Source organism: Ostrea edulis, chromosome 3, assembly GCF_947568905.1.
Source record: "Ostrea edulis chromosome 3, xbOstEdul1.1, whole genome shotgun sequence".
NCBI classification, from domain to species: Eukaryota; Metazoa; Mollusca; class Bivalvia; order Ostreida; family Ostreidae; genus Ostrea; species Ostrea edulis.
In genome coordinates, this window is record NC_079166.1 from 43,595,639 (window position 1) to 43,615,638 (window position 20,000).

The 20,000-nt window shown below is 33.4% G+C and overlaps 1 protein-coding gene and 1 long non-coding RNA gene across 8 annotated transcripts in view; one reads left to right on the forward strand and one right to left on the reverse strand.

Annotated features, from left to right (window-relative positions):
• LOC125674697 (uncharacterized) overlaps nt 1-20,000 on the forward strand; it is a 53,967-nt gene that overhangs the window by 17,533 nt on the left and 16,434 nt on the right. For 3 of the 7 annotated variants that reach the window (XM_048911935.2, XM_048911936.2, XM_048911940.2), the window contains exons 3-9: nt 7,964-8,080; nt 8,267-8,369; nt 8,990-9,108; nt 9,210-9,251; nt 10,097-10,129; nt 12,828-12,863; nt 14,899-15,657. In XM_048911935.2, the coding sequence (XP_048767892.2) occupies nt 7,964-8,080; nt 8,267-8,369; nt 8,990-9,108; nt 9,210-9,251; nt 10,097-10,129; nt 12,828-12,863; nt 14,899-15,657 (1,209 nt within the window). The remainder of the gene's footprint in view (nt 1-7,963; nt 8,081-8,266; nt 8,370-8,989; nt 9,109-9,209; nt 9,252-10,096; nt 10,130-12,827; nt 12,864-14,898; nt 15,658-20,000) is intronic. The other 4 variants (XM_048911938.2, XM_056157804.1, XM_056157805.1 and 1 more) reach the window with 2 other exon arrangements.
• Nucleotides 1,597-4,261, reverse strand: LOC125674706 (uncharacterized). The gene is made up of 2 exons (XR_007370211.2): nt 3,819-4,261; nt 1,597-2,201 (listed from the first exon to the last, which is right to left on the reverse strand). It is a non-coding gene; the product is annotated as an uncharacterized LOC125674706 (long non-coding RNA).

Genomic DNA, 20,000 nt, shown 5'->3' on the forward strand with positions numbered 1-20,000 from the left:
CGGAATTATTTATTTTTGTGAGAGTTGTGGGTATTTTATTAATTATGTTGCTTTGAAAAATTAAAACAATATACTTATGTGGAGTCTACATCATTTCCATGCAGAATACACCCCTATGTGGTGTTTTTATCACAGGTTTGTGCAGGATATTCTAAAAGCTATAGAATTTTGATGCGTAAACAAACGAATCTGCTGTCCGACAAACCGGACCTTCAATGCTATAGAAAGTTTTTATTTAGACGACACCAACAGAATTACTAAGATCAAAATGAAAAGAATTTATAGAACATGCATTGATATAACTAAAACTATTGCCGAAATATTGAAGTATAACGTTAACTAGGGCAAGTAAATGTATGAAGGATTTTTGAGCGAATGACGTCATAGACGTCGTGGCTTAGTGGTAGAGAGCCCGTCCTTCAATCGGGAAATCCGGGTTCAATTCCTACCCGTGTCAAATTTTTTTTTTTTAAATCATACTGTTAACTACATTTTTCTTTGCATTATTGAAAAATTTCTTTCTTTCAAGACACTGAAGATGAAATCATACCTGAATACAAATAAAAATCAATAGGCCTATGCAATCACAGAACACCAAGAAAATATGCAAGGATTACAGATTACATTTTTTTAAATTCATTGGAAAAAAAACCCCAAAATACTTTATTTTCGGACTTGATTTTATTTCAAAGTATGAACCAGCAAAAGATAATGGAAAGGAAAGTTTTTCCAATGCATCTAATGTACAGAAGTAAAGTCAGAAAAAATGTGAATCCATTAGCTATTCGTCATTTCCTGCAGAGTAAGAACTTTCTTGTTGAATTAAACCACCACATGCTATATTGTGTAGCAAGTGTAGACATGTGTGTCAGTAAATTCACATCCAACAAAATTGTCACAACCAATCTCGGCCACTTCCTGAGACAAAGTCTCTACAGACAATTTCAATACCTCTTGACAGAACCAGGCCTGGGGTAATGGTAATTAAATGACAGCCAGTTTCAATGTAATGGGGGTGTAATGAACCATTTTTGCATTACAAGTAATGGTAATGTAATGCATACTGTACTGCACATTACTTTTCATTACATTTACACTACTTCAAATATTTGATGATATTTTGAAGATTTAGAATAATTCATTATATTAGTGATTGACTGAAGCATTTGAAACATTGATGACAATCAAATGCAATGAATAACTTAATAGATATGTTTCCTAACATTGCTGAATATTTTGTGTACTTATATTAAAAATCATAATACAGAAACAATTTTTCTGCCATTTCTTTAATATCTGACAGTATGTTATGTAAATGTGTAATGTAAATTCACTCTCAAGTAATGTAATACATTATATTTCAAAATAGGAGTAATGGTAATGTGAAATTTTCTAGGTAATGTAAGGCGTTACATTGCTATGTAATTGACCTCAAGCCTGGATAGAACACCTTCTCATGCATATATTCAAGTGCCTTGGACCCCAACTTGTCATTTCCTCTTTTACAAGATTTTCAGCATTTCTTCATAGAGATCATAATTCCAACTGCAAGGTGTCCAAGATGATGAATTCAGACCTGACCAGTGTTTTTGACAATTTGTTAACTTTTGACTCTACACTTTTTATCAGGACAACCATTCTTGAACTCATTCAAAAAGTACATTTATTATGACATTCATAATTCAACATGCAGATTTTCATTTGAATCATCAAATATAAATTCTTCCAATTAATAACACACCCCCCCCCCCCCAAAAAAAAACCCCACTTTAAAAACCTCCACAGGTATATTTCAAATGACATAGAACCATGGTATCAGGATGTCTCTGGAAGTGCCATGGGTTAATAAGGGTTAAACTTCAGAGTCGACATGTTTCTTCCAAGCAATATAGTCTTGTTTGGATCCAGTTTTTCCAGTTCTGATATAACTGCCTGATACTGTACAATGTAGGTGTCAATCTGTGGGAATCTGTTTCCACATAACTGCTGTATAATCTGGTACCTTGCTATTGGCAGGCACAACAAGGAAGCTATTCCTGTAGTGATGTCCAACACTTATCCGCATGTGTCACTGATGCCACTATCATTGATGAATCTGATGGCAGTGATGATAGCATTATTGAGGAGTAGGAATATGGATTCTTGTCAATCTGATTCATGTCACCCTTGCCATAAATTTTTGCTGTACATATTATATCATCCTGAAATTCAAATTACTCCAGTATTATATCATTATCAAAACTATATCATAAATGAAAGGTGAAGATAACAAACAGTGATCAATCTCATAACTCCTACAAGCAATACAAAATAGATAATTGGGCAAACACGGACCCCTGTATTATAATATTCATATAAAAGTTGTACTTTCATGCCCTCATGTATTTTCATTGATATAGAATTCAGAAAAATTACATTTATGTATTCGGTGGGAGATTGACATGTCTCCAACTAAACAATAGATGACAGTTTAGCTACATGTACATTTCTGCATAAATAATTATATACACAAACATTTCATTTGAATTTGATTCCCCATCTAATAATTTTTGTTGTAGCTAATGTCGATATATTATCTTACTTCACAACTATCAGCAAATTCACAAAATATTTTTATCTTTCATACTCTTTCTTGTGGTAGATGTATGGAAAAATTTAATATTCAATAATATAAAGGAGATTTAACCTAACAAAAAATTATATGCTTAAATCATGGTAGTACTGATCATGAAATTCAACATTCTCTGAGTGATTCTATGTCTAATCCCAATGCAGGCATGTAAGTTGTAAGCGTAATTGTTGAAATTAAGTTTGACATGTTTACAATTTATCTTGAAATAAGGCATATTTAAATTATAAAACCAAACTGTTCTTATGATTTTCCTGGCTTAATGGTGCTTTTAAGTATTTAAAAATTATTGAATGTAAAAATCATTCCGACTTTTCTAATCCATGTTTCCGCGTAAGGCCAAAAAATATATATATATGTTAATTGGTTTCCACTTTCCCGACCTACCCTAATCAAAAATTTTTGTTGACCCTAACACATTTTTTTCTATTCTCACAGATTTTGCAAATGTCATCACTACAACAAGAATATATTTATTGACTTATGAAGTTATTTATTATTCACTAATACCAGACAGATTCCAAAACACAGAAACAGTTTTTGTTTACAGTAGATTGAAGAAATGTATCGATTCATCATATAACTTTTATTTGATTACTAAATAATCACTAAGTTAAGTTTAAACATAGTAGAATACTAGAATACCAAATCATTCGAAAATTATTCAACCTATAACCCCCCACAGGCCTACATGTTACCCCAGAGACATATACCATTATGGAAATATACATCTATATACAATTATATGTCTCTTTAACCTATACAAATACTTTTTAGACCATACAATGATACATGGAAAGTTCAAAGTGTAAAGTGAGTCAAACATCATGTAAGAAAATTCAAATAGACCCGAGAAGGTCATGCACTCGGAATTGAAAATGGCATGATCGCTCGATCGTGAAACAGCTGATTTTTCTGATCAGCTGATATACATACAATTTTAAATCTTAACAATATAAATTATAATAGATAAACAATAAATATATGTTGACAACAGTTAACAGATTTGTTCTGGGATTTCCAACAGCCCAATGCGTGAATATTATGAGTTTATGTCAACACACCACAGGCGCACCATACTATACGTTCCATGCGACTTGTTTATTATTTTTAAGAGCAATTGGTACACCTATTTGGTTATACAGTTTAACGAGTAGAGGTGAAGTATATTCATATTTCTAAAACTTACGTTGAAATGCGATGAGTACATCCTCTGCAACTTCCACGAACAGCGCAAACAGACTAACGGCGCCGCGTGTGAAAAAGGCCGAATGAAGGATTGAAAAATATGGTGTGCCATTCGGGCTATAAGTAAAATAACCTTCTTGCGTATTTGGGAAAGAAAATTTCTTTTTCAAGATCTTATTATATATTAAACCACTCATTGCATAATCATGTTTTACAATACGTTACCACTTCTAATAATATATAGCGACGTTGTATGACGCAATCTTAAAAAGTAGCGCAAATTATAGGATTTATACTAGTAATGTAAACCTAAAAATTGTGTTCTTTCACCAACTCTACATATAAAAACCAGTACATTACAGGAAAAGAACATGTTAGAGAATATTTCTAACAAAAAATTATTCACTTTGGACGTTAGGCCGAATTTTGATAAACATGGTCTTAGTCCTTTATAGGAAAAATCTTTTAAAATCTTCTTCTCAAGAACCACTGAGCCAGAAAGGTGAGATTTATATGAAAGCTTCCTGATATAGTGCAGATTATAAATTGCTAAGATCATGGCCCCCGGGGGTCGGATGGGGCCACAATAGGGGGTCAAAGTTTTACATACAAATATATAGGGAAAATCTTTAAAAATCTTCTTCCCAGAACCACTAAGCCAGAAAAGCTGAGATTTATATGAAAGCTTTCTGATATAGTTCAGATTCAGGTTTGTTGAAATCATGCCCCCCTGGGGTAGGATGGGGCCACAATAGGAGATCAAAGTTTTACATACAAATATATAGGGAAAATCTTTAAAAATCTTCTTCTCAAGAACCATTGGGCCAAAGAAGTTCACATTTACATGAAAGCTTTCTGACATAGTGTAGATTCACGTTTGCAAAAACCATGGCCTCCAGGGGAAGGTTTGGGGCCATACTAGGGACTACGGTTTTACATGCAAATAGATATGGAAAATCTTCTGATATGGACCAAGGTGACTCAGGTGAGCGATGTGGCCCATGGGCCTCTTGTTTAGATGAAATTTCCAAAAGTTTTGAACATATAGTTTGAATTGATGCTATCAGTCTTCAAAATTTTAAACCACGTGATGTTGTTAATTGGTGGTAGGTCTCTGAACAGTAGTGTACCCTATGACCCTTACCATGCACCAATGATACATGTATATTGTCTGATAAATCATTAAATGGTAAATGAAAGAACTTTCAAATCTTATTTTTATTATTGCACTTTAAAGGAGATTTTTAAAGATTTTCCTTATATTTAGATATCTAGAGAGACATGCCTCTTTATTAAATTCCTGTAAAACAGCAATCGATTGCAAAATGCTAGTTAAAGCTCAGTTTTACTAGTTGGAAAATAATCCACTAGCTAAAATTTGCTAGTACATATGTAGTGAAAAAAGTTAAATTTCGATCCCTGGCCTATATTTTTGAAAGACGTCAATAAATGTATTTACTCTATTCCCCAAATTTGAAATTTTTATATCGTTTGTCTCTAATATAAAGATGAAATTTTTCTCATACATTTCGGTGCCACGTTATGATATATGTGTAGTTCAGTATAATAATATAGGGTTATTGAACTTATATTGGTGAATATTGGCACGAGTTGGCTGTTAAAATGCACGAGCTTGCGAGTGCATTTTGACAGCCAACGAGTGCCAATATTCACCTATATAAGTTCAATATCCCTTTTATTATATAGCTAAAGTATTTAGTTGTTAAATTATATCCCTTTTCACTCAAACTACTCCAAAATAGATGAGAATTCATCAATATTGGCAGTGTGCAATAACAGCATGCATTTCTTAACTGTTCAATATTCAACCCGTCATTAATTCATGAAGCAAACTGATTTTGTAAATGGGGACATTATAATTTATGTACAGTAAAACATTTTGCTTAAGTAAATATCAAATACTGGCTCTGTCAGATTCGGAGGACCTTCGTTTGACATTTTGGCTTGTTTACGTCGTTACGGTAACGTCAATATTGAACGCTCATACTCGGAATGTTTCGGGCGCATACAATTTACGCAATGCAAAGTTAGCGGTCAATAAATTCTCAGGATATTGAACGCTAACATTCTCTAGATTTTACGCAGATTTTATATTAGACTATTTATAAGCTATATAATAAACAGTTTTATTCGCATCAAAAGTATGCAAATATTGCACAATCTAATTGTAAATTCATGGTCACACTATTTATTTTGTACGTACGTACATTAATTGGGGAATTATTTCCTCAGGTCGATATACTATACATGTATTTGCTATAGAGTGAGTTACGCAAAATCTACGTGGGAATAAACCTTTTATACTATTTAGAAGCGTTCAGGTGTCAACACAAGGTACCCATTCTACCCGTGTTGGTTGTTTAATGCATTTATCTTGACTCCTTTTGGGGATGTGTTTAATTGCCTGTAATCCAAACGATGGCACTCTTAAATTTTGAAGTCATGCATGTACACCTGTAAATTCTTGGTGCTAATTACTAGACAATCTTCATTTCACATGCATTGTTTATCTATAAGGCCAATTCAACTTAATTGATAGATTATCATCCCCGCCCGCCCCTCAAAAATCGGCCTGCCTGGAATTTTTTCATTTTGCAAAACTTGTGATTTCCGGAAAATTTTCATGTCCAACTCCGTTATGTACACTTCTTGTTTGCATTACCAGTATAGCAACGTGAAAAACCACGTGAAGAAAATAGCTAGTATATGGTTTTCTTTATTTCTTATGGGCGTAAATGAAACGAAGGGATTAACGTTTTCATATCTTCAAGAAGTTTAGTATCTTTCTGTGTTTGAAATTAAAACTTAACCTGGAATTCATCTGTGAAATAAGCGTAGATTGATATCCATCTGGCATTAAATGATGCACTTCTGTTGACAAAAACTCGTTTGTCATTGATATTTTTCTCAGGAAATAAAAATTAAAAAATAAAATCCTCCCACCCGCCCCATACTTTTTAGTGACCCTGGATGATAATCTACTAATGAAGTTGAATTTGCCTAAGATATTAGATACTATGTATCTTAAGTCAAAATGTAGTATACCAAGATGCTGCACCAATATTCATGGTATATATATATATATATATATATATATATATATCCACACAAGTAATAGTATAATAAAGAAATTTTTCTTTATTATATATATATATATATATATATATATATATATATATATATATATATGATCATAAATTTCACACCAATGCACACATCAATGCATGTACAGATACATGTATATATGAAAAATAGAAACATATATTCTATAATATTTAGAATTCTTGGCATTTTCATAATATATATATATAGATATATATATAGATATATATTCTCTACCTGACTAAGTACAATCCAAGGGGAAAATCCAAAATATACCGAATGAATAAACCATTTTGCGTTCACCTTGCGCTCACCGTTCACTGTGTTCACCGTTCGCTCTGCGTGCGTTCACCATTCGCTCACCGTGCATTCACCGTTCACTCTGTGTGCGTTCACCGTTCAAGTGGGAAAGTAGAACGTTTCAGGGACTGTATGATTAAGATGATATGGCCAAATATGGCATAACCCTTTTTTAGGTTCATGTAGATTTGAGTCCTAGAATCAGCAAACTTTGTCAGTGTGTGTATCTGTATAAAAATGTGAATTGTAGCTTAAAATCTCGTCATTAAAACTTTTGAAATGGTAAGTAATTAAAAAGAAAACATTTTAAGGGAGGTAATCCCTACATATGTTAGGAGTAATTATTAATGCAGTATCATTGAATCAAGAAATACACTTTTCCCCCCATAGAATGTAGCTACTTAATAATTAATATGAATACTTAATTTGTTTTTAACATTAAGGATATAAATATATGCAGTATTGTACTACAAAATTTGCAAAGACTTAACTAGCTGCAATAATGTAGCCCTCGATCTCCGATTTTTTTGGTGGGGGGGGGGGGGGGATAAAAAAAAAACCCGGATAGGGCTACATTATTGCAGCTAAGACTTAACAATAGCAGATAGAGGATTTTTTTATCTGTTTATAAAGAATAAACATCTGACGGGCGTATCGTGTGCTGTGGCAGTGCACTAAAGGGTTAACCAGTAAATTATATATATATAATGATGACTTATTCAGGTCAAGTATGTGCTGAGTACTCTGAGGGATTCATGTCTATTCGGGAGACGGAGGTGTCGTGTCGGAACTTTAGTAAGCCGTGTCCTACTCGATATAACTCCACTGACCAGTATGAATGTAAGATTTTCATGCTAGAATTCTAAATTGAAAATTCATGAATGTAAGTAACATTAAATTATCACAAAATGTATTACTACATGTACATTTTCAGATCAACATTAAAATTGCATTTTACCAAAAATTGCAATAAAGAGATCCAGATTTTTCAAATATTTTCCATTTGTATCCTCCTTAAAATTGTAGATCCTGAGTGTTATGACATAGTGTATAAAAGCAGTCCTCCAGATACCACGCCAAAAGTCCCTCTATCAGAGATAAACACTACCACGCCACAAGAGGAAGGGGGGTATAATATATTGTGTTTCAGATATTGATTTAAAGATGCTGTCCCTGGTGGTGGCAAATTTCACTCTCCATGGAACCACAATGTAAATGTGTTCAATTCTGTTGATTTCTGTATGTGAAGTAAAAATTTTGTATCTTAAACAAAATTGTGATTTATTACACAAAGGAATGATATTAATTAAGGTACAATGGTGTAAGTGTGGCACATAATATAATAAGGTGATCTGAATAATGTGACCTGAATATACCTTTACATCAATGTGGCACATTATATAATAACATGACCTGAATATACCTTTACATCAATGTGGCACGTACATTATATAATAACGTGACCTGAATATACCTTTACATCAGTGTGGCACATTATATAATAACATGACCTGAATATACCTTTACATCAATGTGGCATGTGCATTATATAATAACGTGACCTGAATATACCTTTACATCAATGTGGCACATTATATAATAACGTGACCTGAATATACCTTTACATCAATGTGACACGTACATTATATAATAACGTGACCTGAATATACCTTTACATCAATGTGGCACGTAGATTATATAATAACGTGACCTGAATATACCTTTACGTCAATGTTATTTTGTTTTCAGACTTTCAGTTGGGGTCGGGATTGCAGTTGGTCTCATCATCATCATATTAATTATGATTGTAGCAGTGTTTATGTATGTCATACGTAAAATGAAAACTCAGAATATGAAAAGTAAAAAAGGTACTACCAGCTGTAGATATCTGTATTTATCCGTTTGACTTCCCTGTGTCTTCTAGGTAGTAATGAATACATGTATTTTCCTTTACTTTTTTTCTTTACAGCATTTGCGGCTGTCCCTTTGTGTGGTCGGTGTCTTGCTGAAGGTATACCCAAATTAAGTGCTTTAAAGATTTAAAAGCAAAATTACATGATCAAACCAGGGATTTGTTGAAACTTATCTTGTTTCAGAAGAATTATTATAGGATTAAACATTCTTTTTGAAGAATTTATCGATGTGTAAACTCCGGACATTTGACTCACAAACTGAATAAAAGGTCGAAGCACGTTTGTGAGTAAATTGTTCAGAGTTTACACATCAATAAATTCTTCAAAAAGAATGTTTAATTCTTATAATTCTAATTCATTCACTGTATAAACAATTTCAAAAAATTTGAATAGTTTCCCCACTCTACATTATTTGTTTTCAGGCGTGTATGAATACATTGCGTTTTCGGATTTATTGATGTGTAAACTCTCCTTCAGCTTTATTTTTGTCCAATCAAAACATTTGTAATAAATAACATCGGAATGATATCAAAATAGCTTTCATTCTGTATCAATGTAGATATAATTAAATTTCTCCTGTAAAACACAATTTCATTGGTTCATATGACTCTATATTAACATTTTTTACTTTAGAGTTGACATTTGGCTGTGTCATGTTAATATCCAGGAAATGAAAACACAATATATTTTAGCTCTTCTATTTCCATTTTGTTGCTAAAGCAGTATTTTGCTCCATGTAGAAATAATGTTTTCTTTATAATTTTCTGTCAAATTACATTGAAAAGTGAAAGAATAGGAATGAAAAACTTATGTGCCGCCTGGAAATATACATATCCCTACAGAAACTGACGTAATTGATAATTATTTCTGTACATATGCAGTAAATGTATTGATGATTTTTAATGTTTTTAAATTTGCATCATTATTTTTTCTTTCTTTTCAGGATGTACATGTATAATGTTGAAAATTCAAAATTGTAAGTAATCATTGAAACAAATGTTTGAGAGCAAATTGCAATTTGTAGAACCTTAAGTTAATGCATTATAAACTCCCTGTTATGTTCAAACTAACAAAAGTTTTGTATTATACAGTAAATATTTTACTGGTAGATCATTTAAGATGGGTCCTTAGTCCTGAATTTTTGGGGTTTAGGTAGCATTTTTTTGTTTGGAATCAATAGATTAACATTCAGAGTAATGAAAAAAGGCAAATTAGTTAAGGATTTCCACATTAATTTTCATTACAGTCACTACTGAAGTCATGTACCCCTATGTAGATTTTTATGAAATTCATTGGAAACAGTTATCTGTTGTTATTTTAAAATGAAAAAAGAAATAATAATTTAAATTGCATTTATTTATCAGGAAACATGTCAATAACTAAAACACATGTCATTTTCAATATGTTCATCAAGTTTTAGTATAATAAGTGCAAAATTATTGAATTGGCCTTATTCTCCAAAATGTTAAAAAACAAACTAATATGGACACAACTTCCTTATAGCATGGTTTACATATCATTTTTTCTGTTTATATTAGTAGATGTACATCTGTTATAGTTATTTATAAAAAAAAAAAAAAATCCATACCTTTCCTTAATAATTTCAAATCTATAGCTTCCAGAGTATGTATACCCCAATAAAAAAACCTAAGTCTGGCACCATAGAGCTGAGCTATTCAAAACCACTGATGGATTAAAATTTTATGTAATTACATGAAAAGACACAGATAATAATTCCTTATCACCTTGGTAAAATGTTTGTGAAAAATATAGGAAATCTATTGCATAATGGACTTGATAAATAATTTAATGAAAACAGAGTTATTGTCCTTGGATTCAATATTTTGAAACACATTATTGACTATTCAAATATAACTAAGACTTTTGAAATATTTTATGGCTAACAAGATTTTTTACAATAACTATTGAAAAAGACTCCAACAAAATTTATGTTCCAGTCATTAAATTATTGAATTTGGAAAATCTTATGACGTCACAGGAGTGTGGAACTACGTTAAGGTGGCTTATTTACACCAAAGTTTTATTTAATGGCTATATAGTTAAAGCACCCATATGAAGTATGATTTCACCATCAAAAGAGTGGTACAAACTCTCCATTATTTTATATGAAGTTTTTGTGTTTTTACCAGAATAATATAAAGGTGTTTTGGTTGCAAATAAAAGATTTTGAAATATTTATGAAAATTGTAAAAGTTCGAGGTTGATATTTTTTAAATGTACAGCTAAAACCTGACACAGTTGGAAAAAAAATGTATTAGACAAGAAATTGAAATAAAATGACCAAACAGAAATAATCACTACTTTTTTAGATTTGAACCAAACCAGAGATAAAAAGTACCAATCCCGATCAAAATTGGTAGAAATATCTGACGTAATCAAATTGCTGCTAATTTGATGCACTTTTCTTCAAGAAATTAGTTTGCTTTCTGATTGGCTGATAGTTTTCATGAATATTCCAAATGAAAGGTCATGCGGATGTGACCGTCTATTGGGTTACTTCAGATACTAGTGTAGCAGTCTACGTGAGTGGATCAAAGGATCTGATTTTAATCGGATGAATTCAACCATTGCTACTTTAATGGCCTACATTTTAGCTCACCTGAGCTGAAAGCTCAAGTGAGCTTTTCTGATTGCCTGTCGTCTGTCCGTTTGTCTGTCTGTCCGTCTGTAAACTTGTCTATCATGTATCTGTCTATCTTTCCATCTGTCTGTAAACTTTTTACATTTTTGACTTCCTCTCCAGAATCACTGGGCCAATTTCAACAAAACTTGGCAAAAAGCATTCTTGGGTGAAGGGTTTTCAAGTTTGTTCAAATGAAAGGCCATGCCCCCTTCAAAGAAGCAATAATCATGCCCATATATTGCTTTTGAGAAAACCACACAAGGGACACAACTATGTAATCAGTGATTAAAACGTTACTGTTCAGTTATACTATTTTTAAGTCATTACAGTTAATATTTAGAAACGTTCCTTAACTGGCAATTGGTTGGATTGCAATAAAAAAAAATAGTAAATTTTCTATTTATTCCTTACATGACACCATCATGTGTGTCCTCTGTAATCGGAAGGGGGGGGGGGGGGGGATGGGGGAATAATTCACACAGCATTGTGAAAAATGTAGGCCATTCATGATAGGAGCCATCCTTCTGTACAATTATAGTCCAAAACCTAGTCATAAGCAAGTAGAGATGTGAGTTTTCCTTGAACTACCAAGAATAATAATCATATCAATATTTGGAATTTCCCAATTTAATTTTGGCCTGATGTTGAAATGTTATATGTTAAATGTCAAATGTTATATTCATCTCAAAGTCAAATGCAGGGAAACATAACATAACATTCTACGTTTTCTAGTTTGTCAATCTCAGCCATCAGAAATCTTGGAATCTTTCAATCATGCAATAATGTCATACTTCGTAGAAAGATTAATGATTGTACAAATTCTGGGATAGCTTTCTTGCACATAATTGTCTGAACAATCATTTGGGTTGTGAATACATTGTACCACTGTGTAAACAATGAAATATACAGATGAATTGCAAGTTTCATACAGAAAAAGGTCTTCAGCAAAAACTGAGTATTTAATCAGTCAACAGTGCATGGTTCATAAAAATCTCTGGAAATGAAAACTACCATCTTGTATATTTTCCAGTTATGGACAATCGATATGGGAACTCCACTTCACAAGGTAAGTATTATTTCACATATGTTTGATTTTTACGACTTTGTTCTTTATTAGCCGAGTTGCGTAGCAAATCTCGGCTTTTAAATTGACGAAGGATGGGTGTCCAGTCAGGCGGGCGGGCGGCGTCCACAATTAGCTTGTCCGGTCTCTAACTTTCATACTTTTTGGTGCATCTTTGTGAGACTTGCATAACATGATCACATCCAAAAGAGAAAGGTTCCTATTTATTTTGAGGTCAAAGTCACTTTGTCACTAAATGCCATAGATTTGAGCTTGTCCGGTCTCTAACTTTCATACTACTAGGGGCATCTTTGTGAAATTTACATATCATGATCACATCCAAAAGAGGAAGGTTCCTATTTATTTTGAGGTCCAAAGGTCAAGGTCTCTTTGTCACTATACACTGTAGATTTGAGCTTGCCTTTAAGTTTTATACATGTACTTGCTGGTGCATGTTTATCAGACTTCAAATCCTGATGACATTCAAGATTCATGTTGCTTTTGAAATCCAAAGGTCAAGGTCATTATCACACTAAATACCTATTGCAGCCATTCAAAGCTTCATACTTATAAACTATATTAAATACGTGCATGTTTTTACTTCGTGAATGCAAGCGTGCATAATTTTCCAAACTGCAACTCGGTCTTGCGTATCTTTGATGCGTTTCAGCGATTTTTTACTTTAAGTTACAGTCAGTTTGAGACATATTGTGTCCCAAACTGACTGTCGTGAATTTATCCTGCTGAAGACCTTTGAAAATGTGTAAAGATTTCAGTAACATGTTTGATATCATAAATATATTATTCAGTTATTGAATTGAATTTCAGATATATCACATTGAAAATCATACAATCACAAATTTATATCAAAACATCACAGTTAAAAATATGAACAATAACATTAGATAAACAAATCACGTATGTTGAAACTGAATGCAGACATCCATTAATTGAAAGCTACGGTAGCTGTCAGATCAATATTTCCTTCCATGGAGATGGTGTATTGAAATTTTGGGGTGTCATATGATTAGTAAGTGATGTCACAGTTGCCAAACTCTCAGAATGGAGACAGTATATTGAAAATTTTGGGGAGTCATGATTCGTTAGTGACATCACAGTTGTCAAATTAATACACTCTACGGACGGAGACATAATATAAAAAATTTCAGGGTATCATGTGATTAGCTTTTATCCAATCAATTATCTACAAATTTGTCTGAAGTGGGATAAATAACCTTATTATCCCTCTGCAATTCATTGCAAGAGAGGAAACAAGTAAAGTATCTAATGGGCCCCTTCGTGAGTGGGTGAGTATGTGAATGTGTGTGTAACACTGCAGCTTGTAGGCACTCTACAGGCCACATTTTTTGCTCCAGTGATTTCATACTTCACATGTAGCTTTCTTGTCAAGAAAGATAGAACCCCATTGATTTTGGGGGTCAAAAGGTCAAGGTAACTTGGAACTTCATAGAAGAAGCTTGTAGACACTTAGCAGGCCACATTTTCTGCTCCATTGATTTTATACTTCACATATAGTTTCGTTATCAAGAGAGGAAAAACTCTATAATTAATTTTGAGATCAAAGATCAAGGTTTCTACGGGACTTCATAGAAAAATCTTGTAGACACTCATTGCGAAGGGATATGCCCTGCATTGCAGAGCTCTTCACATTAAATGTGAAATGTTGTAAGATTGGTTTTAAGTAAGCTATAGTCACTAAGATCTCTGGGTGTGAGGTATACAAACTCGGTACTCTAAATCATCATCTGGGAGAAAATGTCTACCTCCACAAAAAGAGCTAGAGTAAATGGAACACTTAATTTATAGCAAACATCTTCTGTTTCCTATGAAAAGTTTCAGTAGCAGTTCAGAATATAACTATAATTATGTATTGCACATGTATTATTTTCAGTGAATATTTGACAGAGTTTTCAAGGCTCCATTATTTGAAATACATCATAGCATATGTAAACAACAGTATTTTGTAATCATGTTAAATCCATAGACCTTCTACTTGTCACTTTTATTTCCTTTGTAGATGTTTATGATTCTCGTCAGTCAACACTTACAAATCAAAACTCAATTGTTTCAGAAGGTGTTTCTCCTACTGCACTACCTTTGAACTCCCATGATGAAACCATTCCAAAGGAGCAAGTAACACCAGATGCCAGCTCCTCAATTCCATTGCTTTCAAACTTTAATGATGATATGCAAAATGACTTAGGTGCTCACAAAACAGACACAAATCCGAATGTAGAAAATCAGGATGATAATGTTGCTTCAGTTTGTGACAGTGAAGTCTCATCAATTAAACCATCCCCTAATCAAAATAAATCAAAGGATTTGACATCTTCAGCAACAAGAAATGAGGAATCAATCCAACAATCATCTACTAGTCAGCAGTTGTGTCATGTACAACCTTCTGATTTATCTCCACATCAACATACAGAAAATGCTCCATCGGTTTCTACATCAGACATTCAACATAAAAGTCCTCCACAAATTCAGCAAATAAAGAACAGTCAGGAAATAGGTGGAAGTGCCTGCATCTCACAAAATAATCAGACATCTTCATCACGTAGTAATTTAGGTGATAATGGAAACCCTGGCACTGCACAACCTGATAGTCCAGAAGGTTCTAGCACACTGGTACCTGCAGGGGCACCTCTCCCCAAGTTGGCGAAAGATATTAAGCTGGAAGCTGCTGACACCCCAGTGAAAGCTGTGCCAAAAGAGAATAAAAGTGGGGCATTCTCCAAAAGGATCAGAAATAGTCGAGAGGACCAAGCATCTTTAAGTAAGTTTCAGATCACCTATTTTGCAATATGTAATCTATTCTTTCCTTGAATATCTTTGATGTTATTAGTGCCCTACCGGTTTGTAAAACCGAAAGGAACGATAGGTTTCTTCTCCATCTCTCCATCCTTCCTTGTCTGTCAGTCAGTCTGTTCCTTTGGTTTTGTAGACGGTTTTCCTTAATGCTCCCGAGGATTCATTTAAAACTTGCAGTGTAGATTCACAGTGGCAAACTATAGATCTAAATCAAGTTAGAATTTCGTATCGTTTGATTGACAGGTGTGAATGAAATGAATTTTTGATTTACAGTGAAACTTCTCTAAACCGGCCAGCTGTCGGACCAAAAAAAAAACGGCCAGTTTAGAGGGGTGGCCGGTATACTGAGAATTTAGCATTTAGAGACATTTCAGCTCAATGTTTATTAGATATTTCATTGACATACCACAAACCATATAATATGGTGTTCAAGGACTATTATTTCACTATTGGAAATAAAACAAAATAAATTACTAACATGTTTATTTTCAATTTATAGCACTAAACTAATTAAACATGAATAAACATTTTTACATTGACATGCATAAATAATGGAGAACATTCCGTTTAAATTAAACTGCATTTGATATAGGTATACAAATCTGTAGACTAGCAGCATTTATGTAGAATTTCAGCTTGTGTTTTAATAAACAAAACAAACACATAGCCATTTGATTGCTGCAATTCGCGACGCGACGAGCTCGCTCCAATGATTACGCAATTGAGTCACGTGGTTTGCTCTTCATCAGCCAAAAAATGATGGGGACTACCCATAATGCCTCCGGAAAAATGTCGCCGTCACTGCGGTATACTTCATTGACAATCCCGTAATTAAAATAATTAGATTGTTTAGAAAGTACCATAAACGTTTTTAAATTTCAGACAAGCTTTCTGATAGCTTCAAAGGTTTTGTTTTTGCTTGGTTTGAGAGAAGAAAAAACATTGCAGTTAATATGTCGTCACAATTTGTAACTGTTTACATCAAACGCGTTATATTTCCCGCGTTAAATGAAGAGGCGGATAAAAGTCGTGTTGCAAAATGTTAATGAACTTAGCTCGTCTCAACGGTCACACCGTACAACATATTAGCGAGCGAAGCTAATATGTTGTACAACATATTACACAGAGTAGGTACTGCTCACTTTGATATGGGGATCTATGATCAATTATCAGTGGAGATCAAACTAGACCGCTTGTACCTACAGGTAATTATTACCAGAAATAGTCTTGCTACAATCATCTAATTTTAACTTAAAATTTATAACAGGATACATAAAGAAAACACAGAGGCCTATTATTGGAATTCCTCTTACCTTTAAAAACTCTGTTTATGTCCATTGCTTATATCGTTAACAAATTTGTTTTGACGTTTTTGAAAAGTAGAGTAGTAAAAATATAATTTTAATTGTGATGTTTCTTAGGAATTTTAAGTCTATGGAAACCTCCAAAAAATTATTTATCTATTGAAAATTATCATTAACAGTCATGGGTTTGTTGTTTATTAACTACCGCTTATATCCATGGTGTAGCAATATGGAGTATTGATTGTAGTCATTCAATATGTGCATTCAATATGTGCATATCTGTTTATAACATTTTGTACTGAAATTTGAAAGGGTCAGTTGGATTAGATAAGCACCAATTAGCACCCTGGACAGTGAAGGTAAACTAAAGAACTTATAGAGGCCACTTGTGTTTTTCACACCTGGTTGATAATTTCCCACCTGGCCAGTAGGTCAGTCATTTTTCACACCTGGCCAGTCTTAATCACCCCTCTGGCCAAAATTTTCTAGTCTTCAAATAGTGGCCAGTATTATAAGGGTAAATTACACATGATTGTTAACAATTGTACTTTAAAAAGTGGCCAATGTCCGGTTTTCAGGGGTGGCCGGTTTTGTGAGACTTTCTTTGTAAGGAAATATTAAGGTTTCTGCCGGAACTTTGAAAATAGACATAGGAATATACTTTATTCTCAATATCGAGAACCCTTTGCCTGACAGATCTCAAACTTGGTACACTGTTACATCATAAGGAGTAAATGACCCCCTATTAATTTTGGGTTAATGTGGTCAAGGGTTAAACTGGACGTAGTAATATATTGCACAAAGGCATGATTTGCCCTGAAAAATCATTTTCCTATAATTGTAATTTCAATGCAAAAATTAAGACAATGCAAAAATCAACTTGCAACTGTACTGTGAGTAATTGGATTTTTATTGAATATTCAAATAGCAAATGAAGAGCGAGTCGACTCGCAGGCCCTTCAGACCTTTGATTAAATTCATCAGGACAGGGATCGGGTTCCAATGGAAAGGCTGTAAAAGTAGAACTTTTGAATAGAGACAGTTGACGAAACTCAGTCGCTGATTGTGTAAATAATAACATTTAATATTTCAAACTCATTAATCACAAAAGGAACATATTAATGAAAATATATATCGTATCTGTTAATCACGAGAGTATTTTTTCTGTAGTCTGATCAGTCGGTCGGTATCAGTTATCAAGTTACTGTATTCCTTCAATCTGACTGAAATTGTGGGTATTCGAAAATGGCTTTCAAACAGTTGGTAAAAAGTAAGTAGTAATACGAACAGGGTTCAGAAGTTTTTTAAGTAATTCTACTTTGAAATCCATTCCTGATGTACAAGATCAGTAATATTAAATAACAACACATAAATTGGACTAGCAACAACACGTAGCAGCTTTATCATACATGTAGTATAATACCATACATAAAAATAATAAAATTTCCAAAAATATAGGCGTGCTACCAGCTGTACGTGTCATCCTAAACTGATTTAACCAGTACTCTATTGAAACCGGTTCTATTGAACCGCATGACTGAAGATACCTAAAAAGGTATTCGAAATGAAAACTTTCAAATTCCGGACTAATCCATTCATTATTATTACCAAGTAGAAATTGATTTCTGTCTAATTCGTTCCTCAAACGAAAGAAATCACATTTAAAACATATAGGAATGTTTTATTGGTGTGCAATTTTGTGTTTCATATGTACGATTATTTCCCCACGTATTTTTGCAAAAACATGGAATGCATTTGATGCTTTTTCAACTGCACTGAACGGTAAGTCAAGCGACGACGGAGTTCCAAATTTTTTTGGTTGTTTTTAGCTCACCTGAGCTGAAAGCTCAAGTGAGCTTTTCTGATCACCCGTCTGTAAACTTTTCACATTTTCAACTTCTTCTCAACAACCACTGGGCCAATTTCAACCAAAGTTGGCACAAAACATCCTTAGGTAAAGGGAATTCTAAATTGTTAAAATAAAGGGCCAGGCCACCTTCCAAGGGGAGATAATCAAGAAAAGGTAAAAATAGGGTAGGGTCATTAAAAAATCTTCTTCTCAAGAACCAGTGGGCCAGAAAAGATGAAATTTATAGATAAGCTTTATTAGGTAGTGCAGATTCTAAATTGTTAAAATCATGGCCCCCGGGGGTCGGATGGGGCCACAATAGGGGATCAAAGATTTACATACAAATATATAGGGAAAATCTTTAAAAATCTTCTTCTCAAGAACCACTGAACCAGAAAAGCTTAGATTTATATGAAAGCTTCCTGATATAGTGCAGATTATAAATTGTTAAGATCATGGCCCCCGGGGGTCGGATGGGGCCACAATAGGGGGTCAAAGTTTTACATACAAATATATAGGAAAAATCTTTAAAAATCTTCTTCCCAGAACCACTAAGCCAGAAAAGCTGAAATTTATATGAAAGCTTTCTGATATAGTGCAGATTCAGGTCTGTTAAAATCATGCCCTCCTGGGGTAGGATGGGGCCACAATAGGGGATCAAAGTTTTACATACAAATATATAGGGAAAATCTTTAAAAATCTTCTTCTCAAGAACCATTGGGCCAAAGAAGTTCACATTTACATGAAAGCTTTCTGACATAGTGTAGATTCAAGTTTGCAAAAACCATGGCCTCCAAGGGTAGGTTTGGGGCCATAATAGGGACTACGGTTTTACATGCAAATAGATATGGAAAATCTTCTGATATGGACCAAGGTGACTCAGGTGAGCGATGTGGCCCATGGGCCTCTTGTTATAATTGTAGTTATCAAACCCAAATTTACCATTTGATATTTAGGAGATATGCGTACATGTTTATGAATTGAATTTAAATATTATAGAGTTCTGAATAAGAATATTTCATCCCTGCTGAAAGCAATGTGTGAACTGTATGAACAATGAATCATCAAACTGATTCGATGCTGGTAAACATAGTGACTTGGTAGCAATATTTTAAGTCACAGTTCAAGGTCAAACAACATCAAATATACATTCTC